At 36.9% G+C, this 13,357-nt stretch overlaps 1 protein-coding gene across 6 annotated transcripts in view; it reads left to right on the top strand.

The window, feature by feature from the left end:
* Nucleotides 1–13,357, top strand: part of GRM8 (glutamate metabotropic receptor 8) — an 810,916-nt gene that overhangs the window by 711,433 nt on the left and 86,126 nt on the right. For all 6 annotated transcript variants that reach the window (XM_054687702.2, XM_063815564.1, XM_063815563.1 and 3 more), the window contains one exon: nucleotides 9,708–10,643. In XM_054687702.2, the coding sequence (XP_054543677.1) occupies nucleotides 9,708–10,643 (936 nt within the window). The remainder of the gene's footprint in view (nucleotides 1–9,707; nucleotides 10,644–13,357) is intronic.

The following is a 13,357-nucleotide window of genomic DNA, read 5'->3' as shown; positions in this document are numbered from 1 at the left end:
AAGCCCCTTTTCAGTGAAGGATACCACTACCTATTCACATGGCATTTTAGTCTTTCTTCATTCATTCAAAAATAGTTATTGATGCCTATTAGGTCTTAGTCATGATGTTAGGATCTGGAACACAGTGGTGGAAAAATCAGACCTGACTTCTACTCTCCTTAGGAAAATAAACTTTTAATTAGTGGCTTAGCAAAGTACAGTTCATTACTTGCATGTGTCAGAATCACTAGAGGAAGGAGGGATTCTTTTAAACATGCCAACATAGGGTTCTTTCTCAAACCTATGAGTTGTAATCTCTAAGAACGAGAAATATGCATTTTAAGTAAACCCTTAAGTGATTCTTAGGAATATAACCTAAAATTTAAAACCCACTTTTTAAAATAAAAATAAAATCAAACAAATACATAATCATGTACTGTAAAAGTCCATGGAAGAACACTAAAAGGACTAAGGAGGATTCCTAAATGATGGTTGCACATTGCCTGGGAGTTAGACAGGGACAAGATCATGCATAGATGTCCATGTAGGCTGGTTTATTGGATTTATGTATGCAGTGGAAAGAAGTGAAACACTAAGGATGGATGTCAAATCAGAAAACTAGATCCCATCTTTTCATTCATCTTTTGCCCTTACTCTACCATGATCTCTGTTGTCTTTACTGTATCTCAAATCTATCCTATCTTCTTCATCACCACCACTTAGACATAATTCGCAAAGTCTTGCTTTGCCTGACATTATGGCAATATTTCTCTAATTCATATTCTTGCTTCTCTGCCATCCTCCCTCTGATCTGTCACCACAGCGATCTCTCTAAAATTAAAAAATAATACTATCATGTCATATATTTGCCTAAAAGTCCTTTAATTACTCACCACAGCTTTAAAGAATAAAGTCTGGAAACTTGATGCTGCTTACAAAGCCCTTCGTTATATGGTCACTGACTGTCTTGTATTGATACACACCATGTTCTAATCATGCCATATTGCTTACAGTGATTACAATGTACATTTGCTTATAGGATTCGTCCAACCTGAAATGCCTTTCTTTGTCTTCTCCAGTTCCATTTTATCTTTCAAGGCAGTCTCACCTCCCCTGAGAAACTTTTTACCCCTGTGCTGATGCTGAAGTGCCCCAGCTCTATGTTCCCCTAGTATCCTTTGCATGACTCTTTAACATCACTTGTAATTTTTATGATCATTACTGATTAATTGACTTTCTGTTCCCTGGACTGTGATTCTATGAAAGAAGAAACTGTTTTATTCCTTTCTGTATGTACAGTCCCTAGTAAAAATCCACGTTTATTAGCTGACAAATGAGGTATCTTTTGACTATGCTTTAGTAATACAAATGCCGACCCTTTAGAGCCTAAATTAGTTTTCTAGGGTTGCCATAACAAAGTACCACAGACTGGGTGGCTTAAATAACAGAAATTTATTTTCTCATAGTTCTGGAGGCCAGAAGTCCAAGATGTTGGCATAGTTGTTTTTCTCTGAGGCCTCTCTCCTTGACTTTTAGATGGTTTTCTCCTTGTGCCATTTCATGGCCTTCCCTCTATTCATGCCTCTGTCCTAATTCTGTCTTCTTGTAAAAACATCAGTTATATTGGATAATGTCCCACCCTAGTAATCTTATTTTACTTTAATTACCTCTTTAAAGATTCTGTCTCCAAATACAGTCACATTCTGAGATATTGAGGGATAAGACTTCAACATATGAATTTTGGGAGGTACACAATTCAACCCATAACAGAATTCCTTAGCACTAACGAAGTATTTAGTGATTAGAATGCTACGATCTCAAGTAGCTCTTAGCTCCAGGAATCTTTCTTGTATGTACCTTTGTACCTGATAATCTGTATCTAACAAATTTAGATGGTCCTTGAAGAAGCAGCTGATAGAATACTCACATTTTTCCCATGGCCATTGCCATTCCTCAGATTCCTGTCATCATCTTTCATCTGGAATTCCGCAACAGCGTCAGCGTGACTGACTTCTCTCTAGTCTTGGACTCCTGCAGTCTTCTTTCTACGCTACAGTCCAGAGATTCTAAAACGTGACTCATCATCTTTATCCTGGCTATATCCCTATGGAAGATCCCAACTACCTTCAGGATGGCATCCAAACTCCTCTCAATGGCTCACAAGGCCCTTCATGATCTCACATGTACCCTCTTTCCTGGCCTGTTTCTTGCTACTCCATCCACTGCTTTTATCTACCTTCCTGCTATTCTTAATACTTTTAGTTCCTCCAGTTTGTCAAGGCTTTTCGAGACTATATATTAGTAATTTTGTTTTTTGCCTGATGTGCTGTTGAGCTCCTCTTCTGTGCCTTGTCTCCTGTGCAACCTCCAGACTGCTGTCTGCACATCCATGAACCCTGGGCTTCGTGGTCCTGCTGTGTGCTCCTCTAGCAGTTCCATTTCCTCATCCTTCTGTAAGGGAGACTCACTGTGAGCTGTGATTGGCCTTTGTTTTTTTTCTCTCCCCATCTACATTGTGTCTGGAGGGCAAGAACCATGTCTTGGTCTTGTTGAATTCTCACATTGAACTTTGTGCCTTAAACAAAATGGGCATGGACTATGTTTTTGTACAGGATTATAGGACTGAGTCTTAAAACCACTTGAAAATATCTACTTAAATAGTCTCCACATTTTTTAAATAACAGCTTTATAGAGATAACTTACATGCCAAAAATGATCTCTTTCAAAGCATGCAATTCAGTGGTTCTTCGTATATTCACAGTGTTGCACATCCATCACCAATATCTAAGTTTAGATCATTTTCATCATCATCCAAGAAATCCCATACCCTTTAGTGGTCATTCTCTATTTCCTTCCCCCTAGCTCCTGGAATTCAATGGATTTGCCTATTCTGGATGTTATATATAAAATAAAAACATGCAATATTAGTATTTTGTGATTAGCTGCTTTCATTTCTTAGTGTAATGTTTTCAAGGTCCATCCATTTTGTAGTAGGTGTCAATACACTATTCCTTTTGATTGCTAAGTAATATAGATATACCACATTTTTTATCCTTTCATCAGTTAATGGTCATTTGGGTTGTTTCTGGTTTTGGGGGGTATTATGAATAATCCTGTTATGAACACTTATACACAAATTTTTGTGGGAACATATGTTTTTAACTATCTTTGGTATATACCTAGAAGTGGAATTGCTAGGTCATATCAAAACCCTATGTTTAGCTTTCTAAGGAATTGTCAAATTTTCCAAAGCTACAGTACCATTTTACATTGCCACAGCAATGCAAAGAATTCCAAATGTCTTCATCCATGTCTTTATCAACACTTGCTATTGTCTTTATTTTTTATTATAATAGTCCTAGTTGGTGCACTGGTTTTGATTTAGATTTCCCTGATAGCTAATAATGTTAGGTATATTTTCATGCACTATTGACAATTTGTATATCTTCTTTGGGACATGTCTATTCAATTTATTAGCTCATTTGTAATTGGATTATTGGTCTTTTAACTGTTGAATTTTAACAGTTTTTAAAAAATATATTCTGGATACAAATCCCTTATTAGAGATAATAGTGACTTGAACATATTTTTGCCTATCCTGTAGGTTGTCTTTTAACAATCTTGGTGGTGTCTCTTGACCCACACAATTATTTAACATAGATGAAGTGCAATTTATTTTTTTGTTGTTGTTGCTTCTGCTTTTGGTGTCATGTCTAAAAAACACTGCCTAACACAAGGTCACAGAGATTTACTCCTGTTTTCTTCTATGAGTTTTTAAGTTTTAGTTGTTGCATTGTGTCTTGGATCCTTTTTGAGTTAATTTTTATATACAGTGTGAGGTAGGTGTATAACTTCATTATTTTGCATATGGATATCCAGTTATTTTGGCATCATTTTTTGAAAAAAAATTCTTTATTGAATTTTCTTTGTATCTTGTCAAAAATAACGTGAACATACACGTTTATATTATAAACGTGTATGAGGTTTATTTCTGGACTCTCTAGTCTATGCCATTAATTTGTTTATTATTATGCCTGTACTATGTTGTCTTGATTATGACATTCTTTGTAGTAAGTTTTAAAATGAGGAAATGTGAATACTCCATCTTTATTCTTTGCTTTCAAATTTTTGGCTATTCTGGGTCCCTTATATTTCCATATAAATTTTAGGATCAGATGATCAATTTCAGTGAAGGAGCCAGCTGAGATTTTGACTGGGATTGTGTTGAATATGTATGCAGATCAATGTGGGAAATATTGCTATCTTAGCAATAGTAAATCATCTGATTCATAAACACAGGATTTCTTTTCAACTATTTATACTTTTTTTTTTCACTTTTTTTCAGTGATGTTTTGTAGTTTTTCCTGGATAAGTCATGTGCTTCTTTTACTAAGTTTATCACTAAGTATTTTATTTTTGGTGTTAATGTAAATGAAATTTTTTCCTTAATTTTATTTTAAATTGTCTTTAAAATAGGAGAAGTCTTCGCACTTTTAAAGGTTATATAGATCTGGAACATCACAAAAAAACAGGATTTCAGCTTGGGGATCATCTCAAGCATATTAGATTTTTCAAAGGACACGGGCCACTTTGAAGAAGAGATAAATATTGTTTTCTTTGTGGTCACTTAAAGCTGTACATGACTCAAAGGAAATGCAGAATATTAAGAAATATATATATATATATAGACACATATAATACATATAATTATATAATTTTATATTCTGTTATCAAATTAACTGTGCAACATGTACTCATTCATGTGTGAATCATGTGATATGCAAAATATGATACTAAATTTTGAAATTTTAAGTACCCATGCAGATTGTATGCATTCATACGAAATTTAATGAGTAATGGTTTAAAAATAATCATTAGTGTCTCTGGAAGTAATTGCACGTGCAGTCTTCCATTACTTAAGTCAGACATGTTGAGTTTTGAATATCGAGGTGTCAAACTAGTCAACAAAATAATTATTAATTAATAATAGTTAACAAAATTATTACATGTAGAGCAAGAGGAAATGTGTTAAGAATGGTATGACTAAGTATCAGTTATCTGTAAACATTGTATTTAAAATTTTCCCACATCCTGTATATGGTAAGCACATTAACAAAATACCACTTGATATTTAGGAAAAACATTGTCTTAGAGATATTAGATTGAGAGTTCTGTAATGAAGACTGAAAATTATTAATTATAATGGGGCTTTTACTTGTTCAACATTCTTGTAATCATTCTTGTAATCCTTTCTTCAGGAGTTATTAAAACTATACAGAAGAAAATTATTCTATAAAAATTATATTCTTTTTAAAGAGTTTATAAAACAGTACTCCTAGTTGACTTTTCTGAAAAGATTGAAAATTAAAAAATGTAAGCACACTCACCCGGAAACTTTGGTTTCACGATTCTTTGTGTACTTGTGTGCAATAATAACAGGATTTGACAGCAGAAACCAGCTGATGACTTACATTTTCTGAAATGCACTGGATTGAAACCTATTGAATAAAACACTATTGGTAAACATTGTCAAGATAAGAATGAGCCATTTTTTGTCCCTGGAAGATCTATCTATATAACTATCCTCCATTTGTTATACCATGTATTTCAGACTGAAAACGTCTTAATAACAGAATAATACCAAAGGTGAGGAAGGCAAATTTTAAAAATATATGGTTAAGGCATCTCTTTATACTTATAATGAAAGATGGTATAATTTGTTAATATAGCAATAAACAGGGTTGAATAATCTTTGTTTATGCTTTGTAACAGTTGTGGAAATTAGGCAGTTTTCACTTTCAAATAGTGTTTTGTTTGTTTGTTTGTTTGTTTGTTTGTTTGTTTGACGGAGTCTCGCTCTGTCACCCAGGCTGGAGTGCGGTGGCGTGATCTCGGCTTACTGCAAGCTCCGCCTCCCGGGTTCACAACATTCTCCTGCCTCAGCCTCCCAAGTAGCTAGGACTACAGGCACCTGCCACCATGCCCGGCTAATTTTTTTGTATTTTTAGAAGAGACAGGGTTTTACCGTGTTGGCCAGGATGGTCTCGATCTCCTCACCTTGTGATCCGCCTGCCTCGGCCTCCCAAAGTGCTAGGATTACAAGCTTGAGCCACCACGTCCGGTCCAAATAGTGTTGGTTTTAATCATCATTTAGCAACTATGTAAAATAAGTTGTTAGTCTCAAATATTACTGTATTTGTAAGATCCTTGTTCAAGCATTTGTTATTTGTCCTTTCTTGAAGTGGATACTAGTTGGTTTTCAGACTTTAGCTATGAAATCAATTCACAGCATAGTTTAACAAAGATTCCTTGATGAAAATTAAGTCATGCATATTTAGCATGCATATTTAACATATTTATTAAAACATAATCTGTAAACTATAACATTACAGTCTCCTTTATAATAAAAATGTTACACATATTGCTTATTTTTTTTACTTAAAGAAAATTCATAGCTGTTAAAAAAACTGGTATTTTTCATATTCTTATAACTTTATTTTTAATTTATGAAAAACGTTTTTTCATTGGTTCAAAACATTAAAAAATTGTCAATGAAAATTTCACATTTAGCTTATAATGATAAATAGTTATCCTATGTAATGAAACCTACCTAGTATAGGTACATTTCTTTTTTAACACGTCTTATGTTGTTCTGAGAAGTAAAGCATATTGAGAATTAAAGCTTCCGACATGTGGTTAGAGAAACTGACCTTTAAGGTTTCTTGAAGTTTAATGTTTCCAATTTTTTTTTTGCTGTTTTTCATTTTTTGTTTTGTTTTGTGTTTTTTGAGCAGGAACATTGTAAATCTATGGAAGTTCCCAACAAAATGCAATTTTGTTTCTACAGTAGCTTTTAAATATAACCTTCAAAAATGTATTTTCTTATCTTATAAGAGTCCATTAGGTTGTAAAGTTAATTCCTGAAGCACCCAGTGGAGCATTTCATTTTTTTTCTCAGTATTTTTGAAAGAAATCACTGTGTGCTTCCATTTACCTTTATTTCTTTCTTCCTGCAATCTTATAAGTAAATAAAATATAATATTTTTAAGTCATTAAAACCCAATAAGAAACTAGAGGGTTATAATAGATTACATTTCCTTTGTAGTGAGCTGACAGGATAGATCTAATAGTCTCAAATGCCCTGATGACATATGACAGATGAAGTAGCATCTACTTTCTCAAGGGAGGATATCTGAAATTAAAGACACAAAGTCTCTACTCTGAGGAGACTCGACAGCCCTCTAAAAGGATAGAGCTTGAAGACTACAGTTCTCTGGCCTCAACCATTCACCCTAGATTCAAGAAAGGAAAGCATTCTTAAGTAATTGTTCATGAGAACGATTTCAGTCACCTGATTGTCAAAGAGTAAGCCACCATAAGAATGATGAAGGAATATTGCTAAAGCTACATACTTTGGGCTGCTTTGGAAGTATACAGTCGCTGTCCCTGGGTGTGCCTTCTGGATAGATAACTACACTGATATTAAAATGAAAGTGGCCACCAAGTAGCTAAGTTTAATTTGAGCTGCATTCATTTTCTGTTGTTGCAGAACAAATAACTCCAAAATGTAGCAGTTTAAAACAATAAACATCATCTCACAACATTTCTGTAAATCAGAAATTCAGGAACAGGTTAGCTGTGTTTTCCTGGCTCAGGGTCTCTCATGAGTTTGTATTCAAGATGTCATTCAGATGTCACCTGAAGGCTTGACTGGAGCCAGATGATGACTTTCTAGGTGGCTCCTTCACATGCATGGGAAGTTGGTGCTTGTTGTGGACAGGAGGCCTCCATTCTTTCCACAGGGCTGCTGAGAGTTTTCATGATGAGGTAGGAGGGACTTGGCTCTGGAGGTGGGACTTGGACACTGGACCAAACTGAGGACTAGCTAAAACAGGGACAGGACAGAAGCAGCTTCCCGTAAGACATGCCCACCATTGCCATGGCAGTTACAACCTCTTTCCATGGCAGCGACCTGTAACCCAGTAGTTATTACCTTTTTCCTAGAAATTTCTGCATAATCCACCCCTTACTCTGCATGCAATTGAAAGTAGGTATAAACACGATTGCAGAACTGCCCTGAGCTGCTGCTCTCTGCCTGTAGGGTAACTCTGCTCTGCAGGAACAGTCATGGAGCTATAATTGCTGCTTCAGTAAAGCTGTTTTCTTCTCACCACCATCAGCTCGCCCTTGAATTCTTTCCTGGGTGGAGCCAATAGTTCTGGCAGGCTTGGTCCCACTTTGGGGCTCGTCTGTCCTGCATCAGTGACACTGGAGTGCTTCCACTCAAGTGAATTATCCAGTAGAGAGCAAGGCCGAAACCAAAATGCCTTTTATGACCTGGCCTCGGAAGAGACGTATCATCATTTCTGGAATATACTATTGTTTACACAGACTAGCCCTATTCAAAGTGGGAGCAGGCCACAGGAGTACATCAATTTTCAGAAGTGAGGTTATTGGGGGCCACGGTGGAGACTGACTACCACACAGTATAGTAATTCTTTTGGATTATTAGTAAAGGCGAACTTATGAAAATAAGTTGTTCTTTTTTTCTGAAACATTCCTTCATCTCCCTTTTCTGTGCCTCTTGAGTACCCTCTATTTCCATATCCCAGTACTTCCAAGCTGTCTCCTTATTCCTCAGGGCTCTGCTGTAGTGCCTTTCCCATCCTTTCTCCCTCATGAATTCAACAAATATGTATCGAGGGCAAATTGTATGCCAGTCACTGTTTGTTCACACCAGTGAAAAAATTACTCACTTCATAGAGCTTACCTTTTATAGTAGCTGCTTTTCATAGTAAGTGGTCTCCTATCATCCGTAATTTTCAGTTTTGTCCTATTAGCATCCTGCTAAAATTACTGTGTCTAATAAGAAAAACAAATTAAAGGTAAGAGATCAATGATTGGCGCTGTCTCTTTCACGAACTGCTTGTATCTCGATAGAGTTATTCTATGATTTAACCTGAAAGCCTAAGGTTGGATTTTAAGGCCCTGAAGCGATACTAAGCAAAGTAGGGAAAATCTCATTTGTACTAATTTCCCTGCTTTAAATCACCATAGGGCCACTTTCGTTCAGTAAAAAAACATTACCATCAAGTTATCTCATTCAGCATGGTGTTTTGCACAACATGGAAATGCAAGACTGAAGAAAAAAAGGATATTTCAAGCCTAAACAGGGGCAAAACACATTAATATAGTTATCTCCATGAACACATGAGGAAAGTCAGAGATTAAAGTAACTCATTTTGCCATTTCCTTTCAAAATTGATGCAGTGTGATTTGAATTTCCCTAAGTATGGTAGAAAGACATGGATCATCTTTTATATATGTTCATATCCTAACCCAGTGTTTCAGGGATTCTGGCATTTATATTTGTGATTAACTCTAAAGCATCTTTCTACAGGGCTTCCTATTAATTTTTTGTATTTTATTTTTTAGTTTTAAAACTGTTTTGACCAATAAATCTCTCTCCAGATGTCACAGTGGTCAGCAATGAGGAGGTAAATGGAAACTAATGACACTCATCAAGTTGATGAGGTGAATGATATATTGGATCCAGTCACTTAACACTTTCATAAAGTCAATATCAGGGGGGAAAAAACGAGACTCTTATTATGGTAAACTGTATTTGTACTGTCAGCATTCTGTGATTCATTACAAACCCGTGGCTAGGATTAGGATATTATAAATGGGGGGAAAATGGAAGGCTCATTAATTTTTTATACCCACAGGTGGAAGACATGCAGTGGGCTCATAGAGAACATACTCACCCGGCGTCTGTCTGCAGCCTGCCGTGTAAGCCAGGGGAGAGGAAGAAAACGGTGAAAGGGGTCCCTTGCTGCTGGCACTGTGAACGCTGTGAAGGTTACAACTACCAGGTGGATGAGCTGTCCTGTGAACTTTGCCCTCTGGATCAGAGACCCAACATGAACCGCACAGGCTGCCAGCTTATCCCCATCATCAAATTGGAGTGGCATTCTCCCTGGGCTGTGGTGCCTGTGTTTGTTGCAATATTGGGAATCATCGCCACCACCTTTGTGATAGTGACCTTTGTCCGCTATAATGACACACCTATCGTGAGGGCTTCAGGACGCGAACTTAGTTACGTGCTCCTAACGGGGATTTTTCTCTGTTATTCAATCACGTTTTTAATGATTGCAGCACCAGATACAATCATATGCTCCTTCCGACGGATCTTCCTAGGACTTGGCATGTGTTTCAGCTATGCAGCCCTTCTGACCAAAACAAACCGTATCCACCGAATATTTGAGCAGGGGAAGAAATCTGTCACAGCGCCCAAGTTCATTAGTCCAGCATCTCAGCTGGTGATCACCTTCAGCCTCATCTCCGTCCAGCTCCTTGGAGTGTTTGTCTGGTTTGTTGTGGATCCCCCCCACATCATCATTGACTATGGAGAGCAGCGGACACTAGATCCAGAGAAGGCCAGGGGAGTGCTCAAGTGTGACATTTCTGATCTCTCACTCATTTGTTCACTTGGATACAGTATCCTCTTGATGGTCACTTGTACTGTTTATGCCATTAAAACGAGAGGTGTCCCAGAGACTTTCAATGAAGCCAAACCTATTGGATTTACCATGTATACCACCTGCATCATTTGGTTAGCTTTCATCCCCATCTTTTTTGGTACAGCCCAGTCAGCAGAAAAGGTAAGTAGAAGGAAATACACTCGAAAACTTTTTCCCGGATTTAGCATCTTCTTTTAGGATGCTTTTCCTCATTTTATTTGGTTCACTTATATTCTCTAAAGATGCTTCAGTCTGTGCTATTCTTACTTAGCATGCATATATGTACATATATATATGTGTGTATATATATATACACACATATATATATATCTCCATCCATCAAGGTCACATTGCTTTGAATTTGTGTTGACAAAACCTGATTTTCCATGAAAAACACTTTAATGTGTCCTCCTTGGCAAGGTTGAAGATTGACAAAGCTCACATCACTTTCTGAGTCTCCCTTCCCAGCTCTGCTATCTGCTAACATCACTGTTCTTTTCCAAATGTTAATTAAAAGAAGGAGGAAGAAAGGGCAGACATGGTTCACAGGGGTGAGCTGTCCCTGAGATATGCCACTGCATGACAAATGCCTTCTTTTCTGTTCTAAAGTAACTCTGGGATAAAGCCATTGCTTGGTAATTATGATGATTTTAGTCATGGAAGCAGAGTTTATAGTGAAATAATCACACACACATACCAAAACTGAATGGCTTCGTTCAGTCTGAACCATCTTACTATTTCTTCTCAGTCCCCATTCTTGTTACTTTTTCATATGTGGAAGTTGATGATGAGGGTAAAGAAGGCAATCACGGACAATTATATAAAGCAGCTTATAAATTTTAGAAGGCAAAGATCAATGGACTCCCCCAAAGTAATTTCTTTTGTCACTAATCTCTTGTTAATGTTTTCCACATAAAATACTGCTGGTAAAGAATATCTGTATAGGAAGGGAGTGTTTGCTGGGTTGGATGTTGTAGTTCTATGTACAGAAAAGCAGAGAACTAAGGGAACTCTGAATTCCACTTTTTGGGTAGTGGGATGGAGATAAACCAGCTTGAAAAACAGAGGAGAATGCTGTATTTCTGTAATGATAGCCCTTCTGCCCTGATGGGCATGTGAGAGAGTCCTTTCAGAGTGAGGACTTGATTGTTCCATCCTCTGACACCAGAAATTGTGAGAAAAATGAAATGTCCTGGGGTAATTACATTTCCCAGGCTATAACATTCCAAGGAGGTTCTGCATGACCCAGCAGAAAATCCCAGCAAATTCACAGAAAATTTCCACAACAACGGGACAGAAAGCTCATTAGTATGAGTATTCATCCCTTCTTCAATCAATGTGGCCTTCAACTATTTTTGGACAAATAATGTACTTCAGCAAACTTGCTGCTGAAGAGAATAAACTTGTGATTCTATTAAATAGATTTTTTGAAGGAAAATTTTAAAAAATAACCATTTTCTCTCAGAACAATAACATTGCAGAGTTGTAGATGCCCCCTGAGGAGCAGTGATGAAGATGATAAGAATTTCACAGTGAAATGGACACATGAATATGCCAGAGGGTGGAGGTTGCCCTGTGTTGCTGAGACTGTGGGAGGTGTTCATTCATTTGAAAACCTGGGGGTTATGCATAATTTTATGGGTGTCTATATAGCTATGCCTATGCAGATATGATTGAGTGTGGCTTGCAAAATTCCTTTTTCTTTCTTAGCTTTCTGAAATCAAACTAAATCTAAGAAGCACACTGAAAGACACATTATAAAATATGTTAATGGATTCATTTTGTATTTATAATATAGTTGAATGTGAAAAAGGCTAAAGAAATCAATTAAGAAATGCTAACTCTAGGAATTTTGAGAATATTTTAGAGTCCACAAATTATTTAGTCATGGAAATGTTGAATTTAAGTTAGCTCTACATCAAGGGCTATCATATTATAAATAGCTAAGATTTTGGTACTGAGGTACTTCACATTATAAAATTTTGTATTATCCTAAATCTACATCTGAAAATTTGCTACCTGCTATTCTCTGTCCAAGTTTCTTTTATTATTCAAGACAATACATAAAATGATTGACAAGCCTGGGAAACATAACAAGACCCTATCTCTACAATAATAAAAAAAAAAAAATTAGCCGGGCATGGTGTCATGCACCTGTAGTCCAAGCTATTCAGGAGGCTGAGGCAGCAGGGATTGTTTGAGCCCAGGAGTTCAAGGTTATAGTGAGCTAGGATCATGCCACTGCCCTACAGGCTGGGAAGCAGAGTGAGACCTGGTCTCTACCAAAAAAAATAAATAAATGCTTGAGAATGTTTAAGTTTTCACATTGCTTAAATTATTGACAGGAATATTAAAAATGAACAAAACTTGTATATCTCTACAAGAAGGCTTTAAATGTTGTACTGACCTTGGAGGACCAAAGAGCTGGTCAGTCCTCCATTTTCTTTTGTACTGTTCAGACAATCAGCCCCATGTTATCAACTTGAATTGTTTACTACAGCTAGCTAGCACACACATCCATTAACCCAGCAGCTCCTTATTGAGCATTGTGTCCGGCATTGAACTAATTATTGAGCCCATGTCAGTCGGCTTCCCTGAGCCTCCTTTGGAAGGCTGAGTCTGGCTCCCAGCCCATGCCTTCATGATGCCTGCTGGCACCAGCAAGGTGCCAGGCTCAAAGTCAGAAAAGGATCAGGCTCAAGGGCGGGGGAAGATGGTGAGGGGTCAGATCTGTGATGAGAAAGAAAACAATAGAACTGTGCGTTCTGCAACTGTGCATTAGTGACACCGAATTTACAACATGTAGAAGAGCAAAATGTCTTCCAGTATGCATTTAATTGTTTCTTCTCAGAATA

Source organism: Pan troglodytes, chromosome 6 (genome assembly GCF_028858775.2).
Source record: "Pan troglodytes isolate AG18354 chromosome 6, NHGRI_mPanTro3-v2.0_pri, whole genome shotgun sequence".
In the NCBI taxonomy this organism is placed as follows: Eukaryota; Metazoa; Chordata; class Mammalia; order Primates; family Hominidae; genus Pan; species Pan troglodytes.
Note: the sequence above shows the minus strand (reverse complement) of the source record. Positions and strands in the feature narration are given on the sequence as shown.